The sequence below is a fragment of the Scylla paramamosain genome, chromosome 4, assembly GCF_035594125.1.
Source record: "Scylla paramamosain isolate STU-SP2022 chromosome 4, ASM3559412v1, whole genome shotgun sequence".
Classification (NCBI taxonomy): domain Eukaryota; kingdom Metazoa; phylum Arthropoda; class Malacostraca; order Decapoda; family Portunidae; genus Scylla; species Scylla paramamosain.
This window is the reverse complement of record NC_087154.1, coordinates 96,235-123,881: the sequence shown is the minus strand read 5'-3', so window position 1 is coordinate 123,881 and position 27,647 is coordinate 96,235. Positions and strand designations below refer to the sequence as shown.

Genomic DNA, 27,647 nt, shown 5'->3' with positions numbered 1-27,647 from the left:
GATTTCGTAGTAAATTATGCATTTTCTCATATTTTTCTTTGCTGGTATTGTTTTCATTAAATTACTATAAGATTACTGTGTGTACTTGCTTAAATATTATTGCTTCTTTATATTAGATATCGTATTAAGAGAGAGAGAGAGAGAGAGAGAGAGAGAGAGAGAGAGAGAGAGTTAATCTACTGCTTGATAGCTATCATTTACTTCTCATTCCCTGAGTGAATCTGCTTAAATGCCACATTAATAAGACCTAAATTGCGTTTAGGAAAGTGTACAACAGGCAGAAGTACAAGTAACATGTTATTTTGCGTTCAGAAAGACGAAATGAATAGTAAATCAACTTACGGGGTCATAACAATTACACCACCAGATAATTCACAGCTAAAAGCAACAAATACATGAATAATCCTGTAGAACTCCCTTCGACTCCATATACGACTGGAAAGTTGGGGCGCCTTTCCCCCCACCCTCCACTACCACGCCTTCTTTTCTTAATCAGCCAGTCAAGCAATAAATCAATCCCTTCGTGAATCATACCCATTTCCAGGTGTCACCCCCACCCCTAGATCTCTCATTCTGTCACGTATGAACAAGTACAAAGGGCAAGCCAGCTGTCTCTTTTAATATTCTTGCCTGAAATAAGATTACAAATGAGGGTCTATTAATCATCCATTAAATAATCCATTTTTATTGCTTTCTCATTCTTCTTCCTCTGTGTATTGTTAAATTGGATGGTTATATCATTGTCCCTTCCTGTGTTTTAGTGTGCCATTACCTGTCCTCTCTTCCAGCTGATATTTAGTTTGTACTAAAATAGACTGGCATAACTTTACAATTTATACACAAATAACAACATAAACCAATAATGCATTGATATTATGCATGATAGGAGTGGACATTTCCACTCTACATCATTAATGAATGCATGATGAGACGCACACTATTACAAAGCTAAAGAGTTCAATACAAACACTCAATAACAATTTCAATAACTTTATTAAAAATAGCAATCTTTATAAATCATGAAACCAGAAAACTTTAAGAACCTGGGGCTATAATATCAAATGCACAATAATGCAAACACTTTTTACACACACACACACACACACTCTTTAATGATATTTCTTAATATACAGTATAATTCCAAACAGAGAGAGAGAGAGAGAGAGAGAGAGAGAGAGAGAGAGAGAGAGAGAGAGAGAGAGAGAGAGAGAGAGAGAGAGAGAGAGAGAGAGAGAGAGAGAGAGAGAGAGAGAGAGAGAGAGAGAGAGAGAGAGAGAGAGAGAGAGAGAGATGAACTACCTGGGGTCATAAATGCAAAGTAGAGGTATCAGTCAGGCAAAGCATAGTGCTTGCCTGTCTCATATGGAATGTAAAAACATGGCTTCATATCATTCCAGACCTGGGATTATGGCCAAAAGTTACCAAGCAGTGCTGAGCAAAATCCAGTAGAGTAATATTCAGTATCATTGAATTACTGACAAAGTAAAGATCATTATGTGCAATGATACTCACTACCTAGGAGCATTTCAGGTTACTACCAAGAGTCTGACCATGCTGGCAGGGATGGTTAGGCTACAACACATTACATACTTCTCCATTCAAATCAGTCAGCTGATTAAATGGTGAGTTAAACCATTTTGATCATCTAAATCATATTAAGGCATTGGATGAGACCTGGACAGCTTGGGTCAACACCATACATAGGTACTCCACTACTCTGTGGGAGACACTTGATTGTGGCAAGAGTCATCACAATACCAAACACCATCCTTGACAAAGCACAGCATGGCCCACTCATCCACAGGAACCCAGCCATCTCTAAGGAGCAAATTAATGCTGCCCAGTGTCACTCCTCATCACTTTTAGGGAATAAGAAGTAGATCCCACCCCAGCACCATCTTTACATAGAATATAATACAGAGGATAGAGAAGGAACACAAACAGGGCACATGGTATGGTATAGAACACCAACCCTCACTTTTGGAAAACCCCAGCCACTCAGTAGGAGACCAGCCAGTCACCATGGCTATCACCTGGGGATTCTTAGGAACAGGTGTTAGGTATAGAATGAGAGATAGAGAAAACTCCCAATACATTTCAAGTCTATACGCAATACAATTTCAAGTCTACATAGACAAAAAAATGTTCATGAATTAAATGCAATATTGTAAGTTTTAAATGTTATGTGGTACCTTAGATAGATGGACAGGTCACTTGAGAAGAGAAAATAAGAAATGTCTTAGGAAGAGTATTTTGTCATATGTATGAATATATATGACTGTATGACATAGATGACTGGTGAAGTAGATTTTGTCCCTTATCAGAGTGGTTGTGTAGCTGAAACAAATTAATGATTATCAAAACAGAGACACATTTGAGCTGATTGGTGAATTACAGTTTCAGAGTGGATACGGCATACACTGGGATGATAAAACTACTGCAGTCATAAAGTAGATGAAAAAATACTGTGGGGAGGAATGTAAAGCAGTAAAATATGCAAAAAGAAAGAAAGAAAGAAAGAAAGAAAGAAAGAGAGAGAGAGAGAGAGAGAGAGAGAGAGAGAGAGAGAGAGAGAGAGAGAGAGAGAGAGAGAGAGAGAGAGAGAGAGAGAGAGAGAGAGAGAGAGAGAGAGAGAGAGAGAGAGAGAGAGAGAGAGAGAGAGAGAGAGAGAGAGAGAGAGAGAGAGAGAGAGAGAGAGAGAGAGAGAGAGAGAGAGAATGATGTGACATGACATCTTTAAGTACAAATGAGTATATAGTAACCATACACTGATACTTGTCCCCTTATACAGTGATAAGTTTACCCAAACACAATGGACACGGATGGAACTTTTGGAGGCTAAAGTGCTCCAGGTGACTGGTGGACTCCATTTCATTGCGGAGGTCCAGGATTCTCTGCACAGTTGGGCTTTTGGTGTCAGTGGAAGTGGTGGCAGTGTGGCAGCAGTAACAGTTTTGGTCTTTCTATGGGCAAGTTCTGTAGGATTCATATTCTGCCTCCTCATGAGGGACATCAGTGTGAAGGGTCAACAGAGCATCAATTCCCTCCTCAGGCAAAGAATGATGGATGCAATTTTCTGTTTCTTGTTGTTGCTCCACCTTTTCAGAGTGCTTGAGGCGCTCGTCAGCCACCTTTCCACTGCTGGTGGGTGTCTTAGACTCACTGGTTCCTGTTCCACATCAAGAGTGTTAGCAGATGCCACTTGTATTTCATCTACTTAGTACATTACATCATTACATAAATAACTGGTGTTATCTGATATTAAAGTGCTAATGAGCAACATGCCACAGAAATCTGTTTATTTCAAGAAAATTATGAAGATAATAATAATGTTTCGTTGCACTTCATAAGATGGCTCAGTTTTTACTACTCACCAACACTGCTAAAGATAGCAACTGGACTCTTAAGGACGCTGCTTATCTTCTCGAGCTGCTGAAGGTCATGATCTGCTTCCTTTTCCTGCACCAGCTTTGATATCAAATCCTGCAGGAAACAACTGTGTTAATTCACATTTTGAATAAATCTAATAGATGAAATTTCACTTACAACACCTTATGTGTCTCTGGTGACTCATGGAGGACAGATACATCACCTGAGAGTAAATGGTCAGTGAAGAAGTTGACCCTTGATCCTGGCTAATCACATTAAGTACATTAAACACTCCTGTTAACTAATAAATGAGGGATAGATTTCTCTGGAAGGTTACATTACACTACTTCCCTGGCATTTGAAAACATTTTGCTCTACATGAACTCATATGGAAGCTTTACTGCAACATTAAATCTCAGCTAGATGCCAGATGGTGTAGCCTCCATCACAGAGCAAGGTAATGATATGAAGGCTTAGTACTTTGGTCAACACCTGAATAAGAACCGTTTGAGATGCAGCAGAGATCACTAACCTGCCAGCAATTGAATAAGAAGTGTGTGAGATGCAGCAGAGATCACTAACCTGCAAGCAATTGAATAAGAAGTGTGTGAGATGCAGCAGAAATCACTAATCTGCCACCTCCTTCATGCTGCAAGTTAACCTGCTCTCCAGGACCCTGTGAGCCTCCTGCAGTTGTTGCAGCTTCTGTTAAAGCTCAGTTCCTCCCAATCCTGTTGTTTCTCCTGATAAAACAATAAGTTTGTTTCTCTCAACTTTTCTTAATACAGCCTCAATAAACAAATCCAATAACAATGCTTTTATTTTGTTATTAATTCAAAAAATTGAGCAACAGTGAGGAAAAATTATTTGCTTAATTATTAGAGAATATAAACTTTCTTACCTTTTGGTTCAGTTATGACATCTTCAGACAACTTTTCATGAGCAAAAGATTCTCCCAGCAGTTTGTTATACTTATCCCTCTCACAGTCTAGCTGAACCTGAAGACTGCTGCACTCACTCTCCAACCTGCTAACCTCAGATGTCAGTGTAGCCACTTGACCCAGCAATTTCCCCTTGGTATCTGTACCTGGAGGTGAAAAATCGATGCAACAGAGGGCCAGCCAAGAATGACCAATGGAAGTAATTAGACGTAATGTAAGAAGTGGGTATAAGACTAAGGGAAATAGAAGGGCAATGGAGAGAGGGTTAGATGCACCAGAAATGTCTGTGGAGCCAGGAAAAATTTAAACTTGTAACAGAGATAACTAAGAGCAACTGTGAATGAATAAATGTGATGTGGCCTCCACCCATGACTGGGAAAATGCAAAAGCAGCACCTCAGACACCAGGACCATGATGACTGGCAGCTCCCAAAATTAGCTGCTGGCTTTTGTACTCCTAGTCACCACAGGAGGCTCATCCACAGCTAATCCTATCAGCTGATCATCTTGGGTGAAGTAATTGTTTATCAGTCTGGCTGTTGAGTCCTGATGCAGAGATGTGTGTGTGTGTGTGTGTGTGTGTGTGTGTGTGTGTGTGTGTGTGTGTGTGTGTGTGTGTGTGTGTGTGTGTGTGTGTGTGTGTGTGTGTGTGTGTGTGTGTGCACTTTGGAAATCCTCCCTCCAAGGAGAATGTCAGTTTGATATACAAATATATATTCATGTGGATGGTAGCTCACATTTAGCTTCTGAGTTCTCACATGAAGACGTGCCATCCTTGTCTTTTTCCTCTGAGGGAGTGACTTTATACTCTGTGATAAGTGCATGCAGCTCACTATTCTGTCTTGTGATGTTTTTTATTTCTATCTGTGAAAGACACAAGAAGGCAGTAAGTTAACTTGTTTAACATGCCACATCATTTTATATATATTATGCCAAGTTTAAACAGGAAAGCCTCACCAGAAGCATCAACTAAAGACCAAAGTGATTAACAAATCTTTCACTTTACCACCCTTAATGACAAAAGCTGCTGATGTAGCATCCCATCCATATCCTGCATTTTTACACCTTCATGATTCCAACACTGCATCATTTGTTCATGTCTTAAAGACACGGTCATGACAGAGTAGTCCTCACACTCCTGTCAGTGCTCTTCTGCATACACTTGAGCCTTGCACACTCCAAGCATTCCTTCCACTCATCCTTCCACATCTAAAGCACCATAGTACTCTCCACCCATTTTTAAGGAAACTGTCTCCATGCATAAACAAACACACAACCTCACGTACTCCATGTATTGTTTTCAGTAATGATTAATCTTACAAAGTAAACCAAACTAATATACAAAGACACTTGTGGTACCTTTGAAAGTTTGAGGTTATCTTCTAGTTGTTTAATCAGCTCTGTCAACGTGATATTTTCTTGAGCAAGGTGGTCGTGGCTCAGGCCATTCTCTTCAAAGTGGCTGTGGTTGTGGACCGTCACCAGCTGACCACTAAGGGACTCTGTCTTCTCCCACAACACAGTGATCTCGCGCTCTTTCTGCAACGCCTTTTGCCTGGTGAACAGCGTGGCAAGTGCACATACATTAGAACAGTATGTGACCAATGACGTCTCCATTCTACATTGCCATGACAAGAATACAGGGCTTTACTGAACATAAACCAAGGACGCCTCCATTCTACATTGCCATGACAAGAATACGGGGCTTTACTGAACATAAACCAAGGACGCCTCCATTCTACATTGCCTTCCTTCTTATCTTTCTCCTTTCCTTCTCCATCTTCCTCCTCCTCCTCCTCCTCCTCCTCCTCTCCTTCCTCTTTCTTTCCACCTTCCTCCTCCTCTTGTGACTCTTCACTCTCTTCCTCCTCGTCCTCCTCCTCCCCTGTGCTTCCCTCCTCTGAAAGAAAAGACTTGTTTAAAAAGCAAGCAAATATAGTAGTAATAGTAAAAAAAAAGTCAAGTAAATGAAAGTTTATACACATATGAAATTAGTGAAAATTTGACACCAAACATTCTCTATCTGTAACATTACATCAGAATGACGAGAACACAAGATATGAAAAGTGAAAGGGAATGATGTATATAACAAAGAAAAACACTGTATAATGACATATGACAGGAAAATAATCTTGTATACTTGAGTCCCTTAAATACTTGCTTCCTTGTATATTAACTCCCAAAATGCTCATTCCTTGTACTCTCATTTTCAAAACACCTCTTCCTTATATATTGTCACTCAAACACTCCTTTCTTGTACACTTATTCCCAAATCATTCCTGTCTTCCTGTATTCTCATTCTCCAAACACTCCTGCCTCTGCACACCCAGTTCCTCAAAACATTTCTTCATTGTTTACTCATTCCCCAAACACACCAACTTTCTTGTATACTTAGCTCTCAAAAGATGCATTTTTAAACATCCATAACTCCTTTTATTTTCATTCCCCAAACACTCCTGGCTGTGCACACTCCAGCACGTTAACACCACACACACATTCACACTCTTAATATCATCTGTCAGCCCCTAGTGGAAAGGGACAATCTTGTGGCCCACCATACTACACCTCAGGAGGTCAGACACAGCATTCAGTTAACAAAAAATCACATTAACACCCACTCCCCACAGAACATAGTAACACAAAATCAGATTAACACTCACCCCAACGTCACATTCACAAGACAAGTTCTCATCCCACAGCCGTAAACTGTTTGCGGCCACCTACGAGGACCTTGCCAAGAAGATGCTTGCCTACACAACCCCAACGGACACAGCTCTGTACCGGCGCATCCCGGCTAACACGACAGGCCTCGCCAGCATCCTCTTCTTCATCGAGCGACTCCAGAGGTGCTACATACCCACGGGGGAGAAGCCTGTTAGCATGGGAGTTGCTGCTGGCTGGTACATGTTGTCAGCTCTCCTACAACAAGGTGAGGACCTGTTGAGGTGTAAGACTGGTCAGTTCAAGTGTTGGAGCATTTAGTGTTTGGTAAGACGGCTGGTACATGTTGCCAGCCCTCCTACAGCAGGGTGAGGACCTGTTGGGGTATGAGACTAAGTTGAATGCAAGGGTAGTGGTGTTTAATGTTTGATAAGATGGGAATACAGAAAGACAGTTATTAAAGGATATATTTAAAACTGGGAAACTTTACATGATACCTGGTGTATTTTCATAATTGAGCTGATATTAACTTGAATTAGTTCTGGCATGAGCAATATAAGCAAGTGGTGTTAATATGACTGATATGGATATCAAGTAATGTATTTAATTTTATCAGTAGTTCTCTTCATATGATGATATCAACAGTTTTCTTAGTAAGATATGAGATATAAATCTTTTAGAAATGATGAGAAAAACTCTTAAATTGCATTTTCATCTCTGAAACATTTTAAAATGGTCTTTTCTACATTTTTAAATTTAAAAAGATGTGTTACTTTCAAAGATTTTAAATTGCCTTTGCATCATCCTCCATGTCTTAAAATTGCCTTTTCATGGCATCTTTCCCTCCTCCTCTTCCTCCTGCAGGCTCCAACACCTACCCAATCAGCACTGCAGCACGGGTAATCTACTGGGTTGGCTACAGTGTGTCCCTCATTGTGTACACATCATACTCTGCCACACTGGTCTCACATCTTGCTGTGGAGCAGCCTGCACCTCTGCCATTCAGCAACCTGCGGGACCTGTCTAGGCAGTCAGGCTGGGATGCTGGATGCAACAACAATGACCTCTTCCAAGTGACAGCCTCGGTGGGTCCTTGGCTTCTTGCTGTGTGAACTGATATACCATCCAGTGGTTGAGAGTTGAGGAGAGAGAGAGAGAGAGAGAGAGAGAGAGAGAGAGAGAGAGAGAGAGAGAGAGAGAGAGAGAGAGAGAGAGAGGAGAGAGAGAGAGAGAGAGAGAGAGAGAGAGAGAGAGAGAGAGAGAGAGAGAGAGAGAGAGAGAGAGAGAGAGAGAGAGAGAGAGAGAGAGAGAGAGAGAGAGAGAGAGAGAGAGAGAGAGAGAGAGAGAGAGAGAGAGAGAGAGAGAGAGAGAATTTTGTTCAGTGCCAGATTTAGGAGTCCACAAAAAGACCAGCTGCCCAGGAGCCTCCACAATCTGGGGTCTCCACAATCTGAGGAGTCTCCCACATAAATATTCTGTAAGTGAAAGAAACTTAAATTAATCAAACACTAGTTTTCTATGAACTAAATATTTTTTTTATTACTATCAAAATAACCACTTGTTTCATTTACACTAAATAAATATGTTCCTTTCACTATAATATATTATATGTATTAAAAACTGCATGGAATACAGATACAAAAATATTAATATAAATATTTCAGGTAGATGGCCTCCACACTCAGGCTGCTCACAGGCCTCCACAGACACAAATCCAGCCCTTGATTTGTAAATTAATTATTTTATTTAATTATTTATTTTTCCTTTGTAAGAGGAGCACTGCCTTAGGGAGGGAGAGAGAGAAAGAGAATAATAAAAAAAAAAAAAAAAAAAAAAAAAACCGATGCCATTTCTTTAAGAAATGGCATCTGTAATAATAATCTGTTATATGCCATAATAAATTATGGCATATAACATAAAATGTTATATGCCATTTGATAACAGTTTTCTATAGATCTAAGTGTAACTCAGTAAGTTTGTAACACAATCTCCCTTTCCTAAATCCAAATTGCTTTATTATCACTGGGAGAGGCTGGGATGGACTGGGAGAGGCTGGAATGCACTGAGAGAGGCTGGGATGGACTGGGAGAAGCTAGGATGCACTGGGAGAGGCTGGGATGGACTGGGAGAGGCTGGAATGCACTGAGAGAGGCTGGGATGGACTGGGAGAGGCTGAAATGCACTGGGAGAGGCTGGGATGGACTGGGAGAGGCTGGGATGGACTGGGAGAGTCTAGGATGCACTGGGAGAGGCTGGGATGGACTGGGAGAGGCTGGGATGGACTGGGAGAGGCTGGAATGCACTGAGAGAGGCTGGGATGGACTGGGAGAGGCTGGGATGGACTGGGAGAGGCTGGAATGCACTGAGAGAGGCTGGGATGGACTGGGAGAGGCTAGGATACACTGGGAGAGGCTGGGATGAAAAGGCTGGGGCTGGGGCTGAGGCTGGGGGAAAAGGTCAAGAATGTTGGGTGTATCTCCAAGACAGTCAGGAATACGAGTAGGGTGTTGCACCAATTGCTCTAGGTCATGGAGGATAGCAAAGTTGTAGGCTAGTTCACCAGGATGGTCAGTGAAGGGAGAGGAAAGCCAAAGCTGGTGGTGAACATTGAAGTCTCCAAGAATGGAGATCTCTGCAAAAGGGAAGAGGGTCAGAATGTGCTCCACTTTGGAAGTTAAGTAGTTAAAGAATTTCTTATAATCAGAGGAGTTAGGTGAGAGGTATACAGCACAGATAAATTTAGTATGAGAGTGACTCTGTAGTCGTAGCCAGATGGTGGAAAACTCAGAAGATTCAAGAGCGTGGGCACGAGAGCAGGTTAAATCATTGTGCACATAAATGCAGCATCCAGCTTTGGACTGAAAATGAGGATAGAGAAAGTAAGAGGGAACAGAAAAGGAGCTACTGTCAGTTGCCTCAGACACCTGAGTTTCAGTGAGGAAAAGAAGATGAGGTTTAGAAGAGGAGAGGTGGTGTTCTACAGATTGAAAATTAGATCTTTGACTGCGAATGTTGCAGAAGTTAATGAAGAAAAAGTTGAGGGGGGTGTCAAGACACTTAGGGTCTTTGACAGAAAGGCAGTCTGACCTGGGGACATTTATGGTCCCCTCCCCAGATGGGGACTACGAGGCTGGTGTAGGAGTCGCCACGATGATTTTAAAATTTTTGAGTGAAGGGTGTGTGTGTTATTAGGTGCTTGTAGTTTTGTGTGGAGGAAGAGAGTTGTCTTTAGAGGGCAGGCTATGACTGCCCCCTTGTGTTGTGAGACACAAAGGGAAACGTTCAGCGAGGTCACAGCTGGGTTTAATGATAAGTTCACAGCACCCCCTGAACAGTGCTTTAGACCTCACTGGTAGTAATTATCATTTAGGCAGATGTCTACTGCCTCCTCATATATATATATATATATATATATATATATATATATATATATATATATATATATATATATATATATATACCCAGCCAACATTGGATAATGGGAGGCATGTGGGTGTTTTGTGGGCTACTTTATGGGTCCCATGTGGGCTACCCACATTACTGTAAAACACAGGTTGTTCTTGGAGATTTAAACTTTTTGTATTTATAAATATTGATTCACATGACAGTAAAGATTCATTTTACTAACATGCCAGTTTCTCTTAAACCAAGCAATTTACGTGTAATCTTATCTTACAAATGGCTTGAGGCATTCTCTAACCCTCTTGGAAAGTCGACAGATATAAGTAATACTGCTAATTTTCATTGAAATATTAAAAGAAAATTAAATAAATAAATAAATAAATAAATAAAATAAATAAATAAATAAATAAATAAAAATCTTTTGGTTCAGTGATGTTCCTCATTTTTTGTCCAAGGTTCTAACCATACCTAAACTAACTTAACCACACCAAAACTAACCTAACCATACCTGCTGTAACCAAACCATACCTAAACTAACTTGACCACACCAAAACTAACCTAACCATACCTGCTGTAATCTAACCATACCTAAACTAACTTAACCACATCCAAACCTAACCACACCCAAACTAACCTAACTGTACTTGGTGTAATCTAACCATACCCAAAACTAACCTAACTACACCCAACCATATCAAACCTAACCTAACCATACCTAAACTCAAGGCAAGGTATGGCGTGTCTAGCCAGTGGTAGCCATAATTATTTCCTATTTTCATCAATAAGAAAAGGCATTGAATTCAATTTTAAAAAAACGTTTCAATTATTGTTAAAGGTTTGTAGAAAAGAATATATCAAGAGCTAGTGTTATTTCATAAGATAGGTAATGAAATACTGGCACATTAATAAAAGTGATATCAAGCCTCAATATACTGACATACGGTAATAACAGTGTAGTACCATCACAATCACCAGCACCACCACCTTACCATTTATATCACTAGACAACCACCTCTACACCGTACGTAATGTACTTTCCACATATAATGCATACCTTTGGGCAAATTGGTGTCAGCGGAGCATTGAATGAATGCCTCTTGGCACTTGCTGGGAGACTGGATGCCTTGGTAATCTGCAGGGATCACCACTTTTTAACACAGGCTAACTTCTTACTTTACACGTTATGGAAGGCATCAAGTATGGCTTCAAGCATTTTAAAGTATTCACAACATTGTCGAGTGCAATTTAAGATACCTTACTTCTGAACTGGTGTGAACCGCCAACGTACTGTTTACAGCACCCGCTGGGTTAAAACGTATGTTCACTTTTTAAATCTCTGGATTAAAGTATATTGCATTTTCAAGTTCAAAAATTAAAAATATTATTGCATAAAAATAATGCACTTTTTTTCTCTTTCCACAAGTTACCTCCAACAGATTATTAAAGGTAGGTGGAAAATTTATTTAGAGCATGATGAACCCAGCCGTTAGCAGGAAGGCGGCACAACAACGTCAGCGGCGCACCTACAGAGTGAGAAGAGATATTTTCGCTGAGTACGACGATGCTGAGTTACTGAAAAGATTCAGATTGGACCGTGCTGGTATTGTTGCAGTGACTGATATAGTGAGAGACAAGCTGCAAAGTAAAACTGAAAGAAATAGAGCCTTGACCCCTGAGATGGTGGCCATCACATTACGATATTTAGCCACAGGAAAAATGCAACAGTGCAGTTGTGATGATTTTGGAACAACGCAGCCCACTATCAGCCGTGCAATATCACAGACAATTGATGCACTGGCTGACCCAGAAGTAATCTGCCAGTTCGTGGCTTTCCCTCACACCCAGCGTGAAGTGCAGCAAAAACAGGCAGAGTTCATGCAAGTAACTCAGTTTCCCGGTGTTGTGGGAGTGATTGATGGCACTCATATAAGAATTGTGTCTCCTCATGTCGATGAACATGTATATGTGAACAGGAAACGCTATCACAGCATAAATGTGCAAGTAGTATTTGATGCTCACTATAAGATTCTTGACATTGTGGCAAGGTGGCCTGGCTCAGTCAACGATGCAAGAATACTAGATAAGTCAGCACTCAAACTGATGTTTGAGGAACAACATGTACCTGCAGGATGCTATACCTTCCCGGGGACAGTGGCTATCCCTGTAAGCAGTGGCTCCTCACTCCTTACCTTCGCCCTCAAACTGTTGCACAAGCTAATTATAACAGGTGGGTTTATTTGTAAATAGTGTTCTGTTAGGTTTAGATATGCTTTGAACGAATCCAGTAGCTTTCTCCCCAGGGCCGCCCTCCCGCGTGTGCCCGCAGCCCCTACAAGAACCGGTCCCTGCCCCCCTTTGGGCACGCTCTCCTCCCAAGGCTAAGTCCCCGGGGCGTGGCCGCCCAAACTAACCCCCCTCCTCCCAACAGTTCCAGTACCTTACGATGCAGCCGAGGGGACTGACGCCACCACCACCACTGCCACCACCGCCACAACAAGGGTTATTCAAATGGGGAACATGCTTCAGGTGTTGCCCCAAGATGCCTCAGCCCCGCAGCCCCACTTCCCCATGATAGTGCAGGCAGGGAATGTCATACAGGTGAGAGAGAGAGAGAGAGAGAGAGAGAGAGAGAGAGAGAGAAAGTTTTTTACATACAGAAAGGAGAGACAGAGATAGAAAATCAATCTTACTACTACTACTACTACTACTACTACTACTACTACTACTACTACTACTACTACTTCTGAGCACCTCCTTCCTCTCAGGTTGTTCCAGCTGACAACACGCAGGTATTAGGGGCAGAAGTCGTTGGAGTTGGTCGGGTCATGCAAGTGGTCGGAGTCCCAGGCTTTCCCCCGACCCCAGCCCCAGACCCCTGCCCCAGCCACCCCTCTCCCTGTGACCCCTGCCCAGTCATCCCTCACCCCCTCCTGCCCCCATGCGGTGCTGCCAGCGGGGGTGATGGGAGGTGGAGGTGGGCCACACACACCTGGGTTAGCTGTGGCTTGGCTTATCTCCCTCCTCAGCAGGTGAGAGAGAGAGAGAGTGTATATACATCTGTTGTTATTGTATTTATTTGTCTATATTTTCCTTACAGAGTGATTGATTGATTAAATGATATATATTGGTGTTAATATATACAGACAGACTGGTATATAGACATTCTGATATGTGATGGCCAGTCCATGGAGCACAAGGTCTTTGTGGACTAATGAATATTTTACACTAAGGTTTAAGACCAGTGTTTTATTCAGCTATCATGAAAAAAAAAAGAAAAAGACAGTACATAATTATTTAGTAAGTAATTCATAACTTTAACCCAATCAAATTATAGATACATGCAAAAAAGAATTATATCAATAACAAAAGTAAATAATAATAATAATAATAATAATAACTATTACAAATTACAAACAATTACATATGTTTATAATAGTAGAGCTGATTACAATTTGAAAACTAATAAATACAATGAATAATTACTTGTTAAGTGTTGTTTTATCAGTAATTTAAAGGAATGTAATGGTTTGTTTTTAACTGTGTCCGAGAGCCGGGTCCAGTGCTTGGTTCCTCGTGAGACGACACTCTGTTGGGCACGGGAGGTTCAGCAGAAGGGTGTCCTCAAGTTACCTGTCTGTCTTAACTGAATATCATGAGCCCGTGTCTCTTGTGTTTGTATTAAGAGCTTTGTATACAAACGCCAAGGTCTGGAATACAGTAATGTCTCCAGTTTCTAGGAGTTTAAGATCCACTGCTATGTTCGGACTTGTTACTGTTTGTCTTATTCCAAATTAGCTTTTTTGGGGCAAGAAATAATTTATGAGTGTAGGTTGCACTAGGAGAAAGAGAGAGAGAGAGAGAGAGAGAGAGAGAGAGAGGGAATGTTTTAGATATTATTATTATTATTATTATTATTATTATTATTATTATTATTATTATTATTATTATTATTATTATTATTATTATTATTATTACTGCTACATATTTCTCTCTCTCTCTCTCTCTCTCTCTCTCTCTCTCTCTCTCTCTCTCTCTCTCTCTCTCTCTCTCTCTCTCTCTCTCTCTCTCTCTCTCTCTTACAATAATAGTTTTACCCTTCTCTCTCATCCTCTCTCCCACTTCCACTCACTCACTCTCTCCCTCCTTTTGCAGCAAATCCCGAGGATCAACGAGGACATGGTGGACCCAGAGATTGCAGCAGCAGCGAGAGAGAGAGAGAGAAGCAAGAGAGGAGGGAGAGGAAGGAGAGGAGGAGGAGAGAGAGGGAGGCCAGGAGGGAGGCACGTCAGAGAGAGAGGGAGAGGAAGAGGTTGATTCTGTTACAACAACAACTGCAACAACAACAACAGTTAGTCAGTGAGGAGGGGGAGGGGCCGTCCTCTGATGCTGAGGATGAGGTATTGTTCAGGGTAAGTAGTAGTAGTAGTAGTAGTAATGCATCATTTTTAAACTTTCCGAGATAATCTTATTTCAACAGGTAGAGATGAAAAAGTCCTCTAACTGACAAAAAAAAACATTATCTATTTATTTTGTTATGTAGGCCAGCCAGCCGTGGGGGGGGACAAAACTTCAATAAAAGAGACTCTCTGAGGTGTGGCTCCCCAAAATAGAATTGCAAATGGTAGCCAGAATTTACATGAATAATGGAGGGTGCTGTCAGGCAAAACCAGCTCCCCATCTGTGCCTATGCAGTGTCTGGCCAGCCACTAGTGTGTTTTGGGGGCTCAGACCAGCAGATTCCCACTGTTTATTCACTGTTTGTGTTGATGCAGTGTCTGGGCAGCCACTTGTGTGTTTTGGGGGCTCAGACCAGCAGATTCCCACTGTTTATTCACTGTTTGTGTTGATCTAGTGTTTGGCCAGCCACTTGTGTGTATATAGGGGACTCAGACCAGCAGATTCCCACTGTTTATCCACTGTTTGTGTTGATGCAGTGTTTGGCCAGCCACTTGTGTGTTTTGGGGGCTCAGACCAGCAGATTCCTACTATTTATCCACTGTTTGTGTTGATCTAGTGTTTGGCCAGCCACTTGTGTGTATGTAGGGGACTCAGACCAGCAGATTCCCACTGTTTATCCACTGTTTGTGTTGATGCAGTGTTTGGCCAGCCACTTGTGTGTATGTAGGGGACTCAGACCAGCAGATTCCCACTGTTTATCCACTGTTTGTGTTGATGCAGTGTTTGGCCAGCCACTTGTGTGTATGTAGGGGACTCAGACCAGCAGATTCCCACTGTTTATTCACTGTTTGTGTTGATGCAGTGTTTGGCCAGCCACTTGTGTGTATGTAGGGGACTCAGACCAGCAGATTCCCACTGTTTATCCACTGTTTGTGTTGATGCAGTGTTTGGCCAACCACTTGTGTGTTTTGGGGGCTCAGACCAGCAGATTCCTACTATTTATCACTGTTTGTGTTGATCTAGTGTTTGGCCAGCCACTTGTGTTTATGTAGGGGACTCAGACCAGCAGATTCCCACTGTTTATCCACTGTTTGTGTTGATCTAGTGTTTGGCCAGCCACTTGTGTGTTTTGGGGGCTCAGACCAGCAGATTCCCACTGTTTATTCACTGTGTGTTGATCTAGTGTTTGGCCAGCCACTAGTGTGTTTTGGGGGCTTAGACCAGCAGATTCTCACTGTTTATTCACTGTTTGTGTTGATGCAGTGTTTGGCCAGCCACTTGTGTGTATGTAGGGGACTCAGACCAACAGATTCCCACTGTTTATCCACTGTTTGTGTTGATGCAGTGTTTGGCCAGCCACTTGTGTGTATGTAGGGGACTCAGACCAGCAGATTCCCACTGTTTATTCACTGTTTGTGTTGATGCAGTATTTGGCCAGCCACTTGTGTGTATGTAGCGGACTCAGACCAGCAGATTCCCACTGTTTATCCACTGTTTGTGTTGATGCAGTGTTTGGCCAGCCACTTGTGTGTTTTGGGGGCTCAGACCAGCAGATTCCTACTATTTATCCACTGTTTGTGTTGATCTAGTGTTTGGCCAGCCACTTGTGTTTATGTAGGGGACTCAGACCAGCAGATTCCCACTGTTTATCCACTTTTTGTGTTGATCTAGTGTTTGGCCAGCCATTTGTGTGTTTTGGGGGCTCAGACCAGCAGATTCCCACTGTTTATTCACTGTTTGTGTTGATCTAGTGTTTGGCCAGCCACTAGTGTGTTTTGGGGGCTCAGACCAGCAGATTCTCACTGTTTATTCACTGTTTGTGTTGATCTAGTGTTTGGCCAGCCACTTGTGTGTATGTAGGGGACTCAGACCAGCAGATTCCCACTGTTTATTCACTGTTTGTGTTGATGCAGTATTTGGCCAGCCACTTGTGTGTATGTAGCGGACTCAGACCAGCAGATTCCCACTGTTTATCCACTGTTTGTGTTGATGCAGTGTTTGGCCAGCCACTTGTGTGTTTTGGGGGCTCAGACCAGCAGATTCCTACTATTTATCCACTGTTTGTGTTGATCTAGTGTTTGGCCAGCCACTTGTGTTTATGTAGGGGACTCAGACCAGCAGATTCCCACTGTTTATCCACTGTTTGTGTTGATGCAGTGTTTGGCCAACCACTTGTGTGTTTTGGGGGCTCAGACCAGCAGATTCCTACTATTTATCACTGTTTGTGTTGATCTAGTGTTTGGCCAGCCACTTGTGTTTATGTAGGGGACTCAGACCAGCAGATTCCCACTGTTTATCCACTGTTTGTGTTGATCTAGTGTTTGGCCAGCCACTTGTGTGTTTTGGGGGCTCAGACCAGCAGATTCCCACTGTTTATTCACTGTTTGTGTTGATCTAGTGTTTGGCCAGCCACTAGTGTGTTTTGGGGGCTCAGACCAGCAGATTCTCACTGTTTATTCACTGTTTGTGTTGATCTAGTGTTTGGCCAGCCACTTGTGTGTATGTAGGGGACTCAGACCAGCAGATTCCCACTGTTTATTCACTGTTTGTGTTGATGCAGTATTTGGCCAGCCACTTGTGTGTATGTAGCGGACTCAGACCAGCAGATTCCCACTGTTTATCCACTGTTTGTGTTGATGCAGTGTTTGGCCAGCCACTTGTGTGTTTTGGGGGCTCAGACCAGCAGATTCCTACTATTTATCCACTGTTTGTGTTGATCTAGTGTTTGGCCAGCCACTTGTGTTTATGTAGGGGACTCAGACCAGCAGATTCCCACTGTTTATCCACTGTTTGTGTTGATGTAGTGTTTGGCCAGCCACTTGTGTGTTTTGGGGGCTCAGACCAGCAGATTCCCACTGTTTATTCACTGTTTGTGTTGATCTAGTGTTTGGCCAGCCACTAGTGTGTTTTGGGGGCTCAGACCAGCAGATTCTCACTGTTTATTCACTGTTTGTGTTGATCTAGTGTTTGGCCAGCCACTTGTGTGTATGTAGGGGACTCAGACCAGCAGATTCCCACTGTTTATTCACTGTTTGTGTTGATCTAGTGTTTGGCCAGCCACTTGTGTGTATGTAGGGGACTCAGACCAGCAGATTCCCACTGTTTATCCATTGTTTGTGTTGATGCAGTGTTTGGCCAGCCACTTGTGTGTATGTAGGGGACTCAGACCAGCAGATTCCCACTGTTTATCCACTGTTTGTGTTGATCAAGTGTTTGGCCAGCAACTTGTGTGTATGTAGGGGACTCAGACCAACAGATTCCCACTGTTTATCCACTGTTTGTGTTGATGCAGTGTTTGGCCAGCCACTTGTGTGTATGTAGGGGACTCAGACCAGCAGATTCCCACTGTTTATTCACTGTTTGTGTTGATGTAGTATTTGGCCAGCCACTTGTGTGTATGTAGCGGACTCAGACCAGCAGATTCCCACTGTTTATCCACTGTTTGTGTTGATGCAGTGTTTGGCCAGCCACTTGTGTGTTTTGGGGGCTCAGACCAGCAGATTCCTACTATTTATCCACTGTTTGTGTTGATCTAGTGTTTGGCCAGCCACTTGTGTTTATGTAGGGGACTCAGACCAGCAGATTCCCACTGTTTATCCACTTTTTGTGTTGATCTAGTGTTTGGCCAGCCATTTGTGTGTTTTGGGGGCTCAGACCAGCAGATTCCCACTGTTTATTCACTGTTTGTGTTGATCTAGTGTTTGGCCAGCCACTAGTGTGTTTTGGGGGCTCAGACCAGCAGATTCTCACTGTTTATTCACTGTTTGTGTTGATCTAGTGTTTGGCCAGCCACTTGTGTGTATGTAGGGGACTCAGACCAGCAGATTCCCACTGTTTATTCACTGTTTGTGTTGATGCAGTATTTGGCCAGCCACTTGTGTGTATGTAGCGGACTCAGACCAGCAGATTCCCACTGTTTATCCACTGTTTGTGTTGATGCAGTGTTTGGCCAGCCACTTGTGTGTTTTGGGGGCTCAGACCAGCAGATTCCTACTATTTATCCACTGTTTGTGTTGATCTAGTGTTTGGCCAGCCACTTGTGTTTATGTAGGGGACTCAGACCAGCAGATTCCCACTGTTTATCCACTGTTTGTGTTGATGCAGTGTTTGGCCAACCACTTGTGTGTTTTGGGGGCTCAGACCAGCAGATTCCTACTATTTATCACTGTTTGTGTTGATCTAGTGTTTGGCCAGCCACTTGTGTTTATGTAGGGGACTCAGACCAGCAGATTCCCACTGTTTATCCACTGTTTGTGTTGATCTAGTGTTTGGCCAGCCACTTGTGTGTTTTGGGGGCTCAGACCAGCAGATTCCCACTGTTTATTCACTGTTTGTGTTGATCTAGTGTTTGGCCAGCCACTAGTGTGTTTTGGGGGCTCAGACCAGCAGATTCTCACTGTTTATTCACTGTTTGTGTTGATGCAGTATTTGGCCAGCCACTTGTGTGTATGTAGCGGACTCAGACCAGCAGATTCCCACTGTTTATCCACTGTTTGTGTTGATGCAGTGTTTGGCCAGCCACTTGTGTGTTTTGGGGGCTCAGACCAGCAGATTCCTACTATTTATCCACTGTTTGTGTTGATCTAGTGTTTGGCCAGCCACTTGTGTTTATGTAGGGGACTCAGACCAGCAGATTCCCACTGTTTATCCACTGTTTGTGTTGATGCAGTGTTTGGCCAACCACTTGTGTGTTTTGGGGGCTCAGACCAGCAGATTCCTACTATTTATCACTGTTTGTGTTGATCTAGTGTTTGGCCAGCCACTTGTGTTTATGTAGGGGACTCAGACCAGCAGATTCCCACTGTTTATCCACTGTTTGTGTTGATCTAGTGTTTGGCCAGCCACTTGTGTGTTTTGGGGGCTCAGACCAGCAGATTCCCACTGTTTATTCACTGTTTGTGTTGATCTAGTGTTTGGCCAGCCACTAGTGTGTTTTGGGGGCTCAGACCAGCAGATTCTCACTGTTTATTCACTGTTTGTGTTGATCTAGTGTTTGGCCAGCCACTTGTGTGTATGTAGGGGACTCAGACCAGCAGATTCCCACTGTTTATTCACTGTTTGTGTTGATGCAGTGTTTGGCCAGCCACTTGTGTGTATGTAGGGGACTCAGACCAGCAGATTCCCACTGTTTATCCACTGTTTGTGTTGATGCAGTGTTTGGCCAACCACTTGTGTGTTTTGGGGGCTCAGACCAGCAGATTCCTACTATTTATAACTGTTTGTGTTGATCTAGTGTTTGGCCAGCCACTTGTGTTTATGTAGGGGACTCAGACCAGCAGATTTCCACTGTTTATCCACTGTTTGTGTTGATCTAGTGTTTGGCCACCCACTTGTGTGTTTTTGGGGCTCAGACCAGCAGATTCCCACTGTTTATTCACTGTTTGTGTTGATCTAGTGTTTGGCCAGCCACTAGTGTGTTTTGGGGGCTCAGACCAGCAGATTCTCACTGTTTATTCACTGTTTGTGTTGATGCAGTGTTTGGCCAGCCACTTGTGTGTATGTAGGGGACTCAGACCAGCAGATTCCCACTGTTTATCCATTGTTTGTGTTGATGCAGTGTTTAGCCAGCCACTTGTGTGTATGTAGGGGACTCAGACCAGCAGATTCCCACTGTTTATCCACTGTTTGTGTTGATGCAGTGTTTGGCCAGCCACTTGTGTGTATGTAGGGGACTCAGACCAGCAGATTCCCACTGTTTATTCACTGTTTGTGTTGATGCAGTATTTGGCCAGCCACTTGTGTGTATGTAGCGGACTCAGACCAGCAGATTCCCACTGTTTATCCACTTTGTGTTGATGCAGTGATTGGCCAGCCACTTGTGTGTTTTGGGGGCTCAGACCAGCAGATTCCTACTATTTATCCACTGTTTGTGTTGATCTAGTGTTTGGCCAGCCACTTGTGTTTATGTACGGGACTCAGACCAGCAGATTCCCACTGTTTATCCACTGTTTGTGTTGATCTAGTGTTTGGCCAGCCATTTGTGTGTTTTGGGGGCTCAGACCAGCAGATTCCCACTGTTTATTCACTGTTTGTGTTGATCTAGTGTTTGGCCAGCCACTAGTGTGTTTTGGGGGCTCAGACCAGCAGATTCTCACTGTTTATTCACTGTTTGTGTTGATCTAGTGTTTGGCCAGCCACTTGTGTGTATGTAGGGGACTCAGACCAGCAGATTCCCACTGTTTATTCACTGTTTGTGTTGATGCAGTATTTGGCCAGCCACTTGTGTGTATGTAGCGGACTCAGACCAGCAGATTCCCACTGTTTATCCACTGTTTGTGTTGATGCAGTGTTTGGCCAGCCACTTGTGTGTTTTGGGGGCTCAGACCAGCAGATTCCTACTATTTATCCACTGTTTGTGTTGATCTAGTGTTTGGCCAGCCACTTGTGCTTATGTAGGGGACTCAGACCAGCAGATTCCCACTGTTTATCCACTGTTTGTGTTGATGTAGTGTTTGGCCAGCCACTTGTGTGTTTTGGGGGCTCAGACCAGCAGATTCCCACTGTTTATTCACTGTTTGTGTTGATCTAGTGTTTGGCCAGCCACTAGTGTGTTTTGGGGGCTCAGACCAGCAGATTCTCACTGTTTATTCACTGTTTGTGTTGATCTAGTGTTTGGCCAGCCACTTGTGTGTATGTAGGGGACTCAGACCAGCAGATTCCCACTGTTTATTCACTGTTTGTGTTGATGCAGTATTTGGCCAGCCACTTGTGTGTATGTAGCGGACTCAGACCAGCAGATTCCCACTGTTTATCCACTGTTTGTGTTGATGCAGTGTTTGGCCAGCCACTTGTGTGTTTTGGGGGCTCAGACCAGCAGATTCCTACTATTTATCCACTGTTTGTGTTGATCTAGTGTTTGGCCAGCCACTTGTGTTGATGTAGGGGACTCAGACCAGCAGATTCCCACTGTTTATCCACTGTTTGTGTTGATGCAGTGTTTGGCCAACCACTTGTGTGTTTTGGGGGCTCAGACCAGCAGATTCCTACTATTTATCACTGTTTGTGTTGATCTAGTGTTTGGCCAGCCACTTGTGTTTATGTAGGGGACTCAGACCAGCAGATTCCCACTGTTTATCCACTGTTTGTGTTGATCTAGTGTTTGGCCAGCCACTTGTGTGTTTTGGGGGCTCAGACCAGCAGATTCCCACTGTTTATTCACTGTTTGTGTTGATCTAGTGTTTGGCCAGCCACTAGTGTGTTTTGGGGGCTCAGACCAGCAGATTCTCACTGTTTATTCACTGTTTGTGTTGATCTAGTGTTTGGCCAGCCACTTGTGTGTATGTAGGGGACTCAGACCAGCAGATTCCCACTGTTTATTCACTGTTTGTGTTGATGCAGTATTTGGCCAGCCACTTGTGTGTATGTAGCGGACTCAGACCAGCAGATTCCCACTGTTTATCCACTGTTTGTGTTGATGCAGTGTTTGGCCAGCCACTTGTGTGTTTTGGGGGCTCAGACCAGCAGATTCCTACTATTTATCCACTGTTTGTGTTGATCTAGTGTTTGGCCAGCCACTTGTGTTTATGTAGGGGACTCAGACCAGCAGATTCCCACTGTTTATCCACTGTTTGTGTTGATGTAGTGTTTGGCCAGCCACTTGTGTGTTTTGGGGGCTCAGACCAGCAGATTCCCACTGTTTATTCACTGTTTGTGTTGATGTAGTGTTTGGCCAGCCACTAGTGTGTTTTGGGGGCTCAGACCAGCAGATTCTCACTGTTTATTCACTGTTTGTGTTGATCTAGTGTTTGGCCAGCCACTTGTGTGTATGTAGGGGACTCAGACCAGCAGATTCCCACTGTTTATCCACTGTTTGTGTTGATCAAGTGTTTGGCCAGCAACTTGTGTGTATGTAGGGGACTGAGACAAGTTTATTTAATGTTCAGTGACCCGTTTGCAGGCACAGGGGTGTTGACGAGCTGGGTGTGCAGGAGACAGACAATTACAAAGGTTTACAGTTCAAATGCTACATGTATCTTCAAAATACAGAAAATAAGTAGATAAATATTGAAATTAATATAAAATACCATTCTTTATTTAACACTTAACCAAACTTAACCAACATACACACACACGCTAACTCAGACAGTTCCCTAACTACCTTACCATCCCGCAGGAGGCCATGTCGGAGGTGCCGGTGGTGGGGTCGCCAGTTCCGGAGTACGAGGTGGAGGAGGAAAAGGAAGAGGAGGACGAGGAGGAGGCACGGATAAGGAAGAAGAAAAGATTATTACCTGTAGCCCTCCCTCCAGCTGATAAGGGGATATTAAGGAGCCCTTCCTACAGGTGTGTCTGTCTACCTGTGTGTCTCTTTCTATCTCTCCTTTTCATTTTTCCAGTTTCCCATTATTTTCTCCACCCTCTCACTGTCTTTTCTCAGCCTCTCACAACCTGTCACACCCTCTCCCAGCTATTCACAGCCACTCACAGCCTCTCTCTCTCACTCTATCTCATTCCCAGTGTATCCAGACCATTCCAGACTTACCCCAAACTGTCCCCAAGACTTCCAGTCCATCCCAACTTCTCACAGCCTCTTCCAGCCTTTCACAGTCTCTCTCTCTCTCTCTCTCTCTCTCTCTCTCTCTCTCTCTCTCTCTCTCTCTCTCTCTCTCTCTCTCTCTCTCTCTCTCTCTCTCTCTCTCTCTCTCTCTCTCTCTCTCTCTCTCTCTCTCTCTCTCTCTCTCTCTCTCTCTCTCTCTCTCTCTCTCTCTCTCTCTCTCTCTCTCTCTCTCATTCCCAATGTATCCAGACCATCCCAGACTCACCCCAAACCATCTCCAAGACTCCCCTTCTCTCTTCCTCTCCTCTCCCTCTCTCTCCCTCCCCTCTCTCACTCTCCTAACTCTCCCCAGGAGAGGCCCCAGTGGTGAGCAGATGGTGATGCTGGAGATGATACTGGCATATTGAGTATTATAATTAGCCATAAACACTTGCTTGCTTACTTTCATGTCTACACAGGTTCGTTCGATGCAAGGAGTTGGCACAGGAGGCGTCCGAGGCTGTGTAGAGCGGCCGTCTGAACCTGGTGCCACAGCTTACTATGTTCAACAGGTGCGTGTGTGTGTGTGTGTGTGTGTGTGTGTGTGTGTGTGTGTGTGTGTGTGTGTGTGTTTTGTGTGGTCATTTCACTATCTATCTATCTGTTTAGTTTGTCTCCATCTGTCTGTCTTTCTGTCATTGGTCTGTCTGTCTGTCTGTGTATTGCAATGATTTTTCAGTTATGTATTTTATTTTTTATTCTTGTGTACTTGTGTCTGTCTGTATGTATGTATGTATCAGTCAGTGAGTCAGTCAGTCAGTCACTCAGTTAGTCAGTTAGTCAGTCATTCAGTCAGTCAGTTAGTCAGTCATTCAGTTAGTTAGTGAGTTAGTCAGTCATTCAGTCTGTCAGTCACTCACACAGTGTTAATCCTCCTCTTCCTCCTCCTCCTCCTCCTCCTCCTCCTCCTCCTCGTCCACCTCCTCCTCCTCCTCCTCCTCCTCCTCCTCCTCCTCCTCCTCCTCCTCCTCCTCCTCCTCCTCCTCCTCCTCCTCCTCCTCCTCCTCCTCCTCCTGTTCCCCACCACCCCTGCCGAGAGGTGAGTGTATGTACGTGTGTGTGTGTGTGTGTGTGTGTGTGTGTGTGTGTGTAGTAATAATAGTAATGCTATGTACATATATAAATACTGTTAATATTATTGATAAAAAATATTGATGATGATGATGATGATGATTCAGTGGTGATTATGAAAATGTGCATTACAATATAGGGTAGATATTATTGTTATTACCTGTGTGTGTGTGTGTGTGTGTGTGTGTGTGTGTGTGTGTGTGTGTGTGTGTGTGTGTGTGTGTGTGTGTATGTGTGTGTGTGAGGAATAATTGAATAATTGAATAATTGATGCTCTCTCCTTTGCTATTCATTATATACATGGACAGATGCCTGAAGGAAGTGTGTGTGTAAGGGAGGATAAAGAGATCATGCTGGCCTATGCAGACGATGTCGCTGTCGTGACAGGAAGCCAACAAGATCTTCAAGAGGCCATGACAAGATGGAATGATGTTTTAAATAGGGAAGGAATGAGAATGAACAAACAAAAAACAGAAATAATGAAAGTTGGCAGAATAAAGGAGGAATGTAATATTTACATAGAAAACGTTAAACTGAAGCAGACCAACAAATTTTGTTATCTGGGAGTACTTTTCGATGAGGAAAACAGACAGAATATAGAAATTTTAAATAGAATACAGAAGTACAATGCAAATGTCAGTGCATTGTATCCCATACTTAAAGATAAGAATATTCCAACAAAAGTTAAAACCATAATATTTACAACAATACTAAGACCAGTACTTCTATATGTTTCAGAAACTTGGACAGTGACAACAAGAACATCTTCACAAATACAAGCAGCAGAAATGAGAGTTCTGAGAATGATCCGAGGTGTGACCAGACTTGATAGAATTAGAAATGAAGAAACCAGAGAGAGATTAGGGATAACATCTGTACTGAAGATAATTGAAAAGAACAAATTGAGATGGTATGGACATGCCCAAAGAATGGAAGATACAAGATAGGCAAGGAAGTTTCTGGAATGGGTTCCTCTAGGCAGGAGGCCGGTGGGACGACCTAGGAAGCGATGGATGCAGGGAGTTGAAGAAGCTACTGAACGAAGAGGAAGAAATCTACAAGAAATAACCAGAGATGAGGATTTCATGGATAGAGACCTTTGGAGAAGATTTGTAGAGGCCGGACACTGACAGGCATTGCCTACCTTGCGTCTGCTGAGAAAGTAACTGTAGGAAGAATGCAGGAAATGGAGGAGGAGGAGGAGGAGGAGGAGAAAATGAGTAGAAAACAAGAAAATTAGAATAAGCAGATGGAATAAAGAGGAAGAAGAAGAAGAAAAGGAGGAAGAAGAAGAGAAGGAGGAAGAGGAGGAAGAAAAGGAGGAGGAGGAGGAAGAAGAAGAAAAATAATCACATTAAGCTGGAGAGGAAAGCAAGAATAAGCAGGAAGGAGGAGGAGGAGGAGGAGGAGGAGGAGGAGGAGGAGCAGCAGGAGGAGGAAGAGGAGGAGGAGGAGGAAGGCTAAGCAGGAGATACCCTCCCTTGCTCTAGTTCAGCAGGAGGCATGGCCGGAGGAGGAGGAGGAGGAGGAGGAACAGCTTTTTTGGGAGTTCTTAAAGATCGCGTACCTTGAGGCTGCTCCTCCTCCTCCTCCTCCTCCTCCTCCTCCTCCTCCTCCTCCTCCTCCTCCTCCTCCTCCTCCTCCTCCTCCTCTCTCTCTCTCTCTCTCTCTCTCTCTCTCTCTCTCTCTCTCTCTCTCTCTCTCTCTCTCTCTCTCTCTCTCTCTCTCTCTCTCTCTCTCTCTCTCTCTCTCTCTCTCTCTCTCTCTCTCTCTCTCTCTCTCTCTCTCTCTCTCTCTCTCTCTCTCTCTCTCTCTCTCTCTCTCTCTCTCTCTCTCTCTCTCTCTACAGCCTACAGACTCACTATTTGCTTAACCACACCTCTTGCCTGAAACAAATGAAAAACTTTTATCCTTCTCCAATCACATTTCAATTTTGTACTTAGTCACAATCACACAGTATATGTTGTTAATTTCAACTTTACAACAAGGTGACAACATTTCATCTATTTATACATACTTTTTATTATTAAAGCTTATCTTATAATTATTTCTGAAGAGATTGACTAATTTTTGTAGTATTTATGACTTAGAACTATGATAAAGCTATGAATTGATATAATTCCTGATTTGTTTTATCTTTTCATTATCCTTCCTTTGTTAATTGAGCATTTTATATTACTTAGCTTAAAAATGCAAGAACGGTTCAGAAGTATTCAACCTTGGGCTAAGGGCCAAAATTATGGTATCATTCAAAATGTCCTTCAAAGAAAGCCCTCTGTAATCCAACACACTTAGCCCATTAATCCTTCCATTTCTCATCAATTTGTTCAACATTCATATTTTTCCCTTATAGGGTTGAACAATTTTCATGGGTTCAGAGCAAAAGGCTTCCTCATTCCTCCCCAAGGTATTCTCGGATGGTAAGCAGGTTTGACTCTGGAGCAAACCTGACCAAGGGCTACTGCCCAAGGCTACAGAGGTTCCTCTCCCTGAGGCTGAATGCAACATGTGAGATGGTTCTGTTATGTGGATGAATGTCATGGTGGATAGCAATGCCACCACATTCCTACAATCATCCATCACTCCACTGCTCAAACACTTCTGCAACCAATGATAGGTATGCTGCCACATTCTGCATGGTCTCCTTGGCTCTCAGATAAGGATACTGTCAACAGGTTTGGGATTGCCAAAAAATCATAAGGAGCTATGTCTGAAAAGTTCAGAGAGAGAGAGAGAGAGAGAGAGAGAGAGAGAAAGAATGAGCAAGAGAAAGAGTAGGATGAAGCAAAGGAAGAGTCAAGAGGGAGGAAGAGAGAGTAGGACAAGAAAAAACAACAAATAAATCCCCTACACGTCTTGTCTCCATTCACACAAGCCATGAAAAGCTTGTCCATCCCTGAGTGCTCAGAAGCAGTGTTCCACTGATGATGTGGAAACTTGAGACACCCAATCATTTAATGGGCTTTAGTAGGTTTTGTCACCAGTCTTCTGTGTGTCACTGACTACATTTTGAAATTTTTATCTGTTCTATTTAATTTTGTGTGTATGTACACAATGTTTATGGTCAATAAACTATTTATAAAACTATTTATCTGTGTGAGTAAGATAAAAGCAGTTATTGTTATTATTATTATTATTATTATTATTATTATTATTATTATTATTATTATTATTATTATTATTATTATTATTACACATTTTCCTCCTTGTATTTAAATATTATTATTATTATTATTATTATTATTATTATTATTATTATTATTATTATTA

General features: G+C 42.9%; 2 protein-coding genes across 6 annotated transcripts; one reads left to right on the top strand and one right to left on the bottom strand.

The window, feature by feature from the left end:
- Positions 1 to 974: 974 nt before the first annotated feature.
- LOC135097727 (uncharacterized) lies at positions 975 to 11,567 on the bottom strand. 2 transcript variants are annotated; one of them, XR_010266090.1, is made up of 8 exons: positions 11,427 to 11,567; positions 7,849 to 8,445; positions 6,970 to 7,246; positions 5,669 to 6,209; positions 4,271 to 4,456; positions 3,952 to 4,112; positions 3,375 to 3,483; positions 975 to 3,169 (listed from the first exon to the last, which is right to left on the bottom strand). XR_010266090.1 is itself a non-coding variant. In XM_063999731.1 (7 exons), exons 2-5 carry the CDS (start codon positions 5,924 to 5,926, stop codon positions 4,078 to 4,080), a joined length of 606 nt encoding a protein of 201 aa, XP_063855801.1. In that variant the 5' UTR covers positions 5,927 to 6,209; positions 6,970 to 7,109; the 3' UTR covers positions 975 to 3,169; positions 3,375 to 3,483; positions 3,952 to 4,077. The 2 variants fall into 2 exon arrangements, 1 of the variants encoding a protein (XP_063855801.1); XM_063999731.1 differs by lacking the exons at positions 7,849 to 8,445; positions 11,427 to 11,567 and adding an exon at positions 5,047 to 5,173 and having other exon boundaries at positions 6,970 to 7,109.
- Positions 7,052 to 26,508, top strand: LOC135097713 (glutamate receptor 4-like). 4 transcript variants are annotated; one of them, XM_063999727.1, is made up of 8 exons: positions 7,052 to 7,238; positions 7,835 to 12,599; positions 12,801 to 12,970; positions 13,138 to 13,401; positions 14,525 to 14,781; positions 22,884 to 23,053; positions 23,726 to 23,818; positions 25,116 to 26,508. In XM_063999727.1, the coding sequence occupies exons 1-2, from the start codon at positions 7,052 to 7,054 to the stop codon at positions 8,080 to 8,082; spliced, it is 435 nt and encodes a 144-aa protein (XP_063855797.1). In that variant the 3' UTR covers positions 8,083 to 12,599; positions 12,801 to 12,970; positions 13,138 to 13,401; positions 14,525 to 14,781; positions 22,884 to 23,053; positions 23,726 to 23,818; positions 25,116 to 26,508. The 4 variants fall into 4 exon arrangements, with proteins under 4 accessions (XP_063855797.1, XP_063855780.1, XP_063855785.1 ...); XM_063999710.1 differs by lacking the exon at positions 7,052 to 7,238 and having other exon boundaries at positions 11,693 to 12,599; XM_063999715.1 differs by lacking the exon at positions 7,052 to 7,238 and having other exon boundaries at positions 11,693 to 12,599; positions 24,686 to 26,508.
- The last annotated feature ends 1,139 nt before the right edge of the window (positions 26,509 to 27,647 follow it).

Excerpts from the sequence above, each read along its gene's own strand:
- LOC135097727 (XM_063999731.1), bottom strand. The coding sequence starts at position 5,926 with ATGGAGACGTCATTGGTCACATACTGTTCTAATGTATGTGCACTTGCC. Across the intron at positions 4,457-5,046 it reads TGAGAACTCAGAAGCTAAAT|GTACAGATACCAAGGGGAAA; the intron begins GTGAGCTACCAT and ends TTTCACCTCCAG. Across the intron at positions 4,113-4,270 it reads TGTCATAACTGAACCAAAAG|GAGAAACAACAGGATTGGGA; the intron begins GTAAGAAAGTTT and ends TTGTTTTATCAG.
- LOC135097713 (XM_063999724.1), top strand. The coding sequence starts at position 11,843 with ATGATGAACCCAGCCGTTAGCAGGAAGGCGGCACAACAACGTCAGCGG. Across the intron at positions 12,600-12,800 it reads GCACAAGCTAATTATAACAG|TTCCAGTACCTTACGATGCA; the intron begins GTGGGTTTATTT and ends TCCTCCCAACAG. Across the intron at positions 13,402-14,524 it reads CTTATCTCCCTCCTCAGCAG|CAAATCCCGAGGATCAACGA; the intron begins GTGAGAGAGAGA and ends CTCCTTTTGCAG.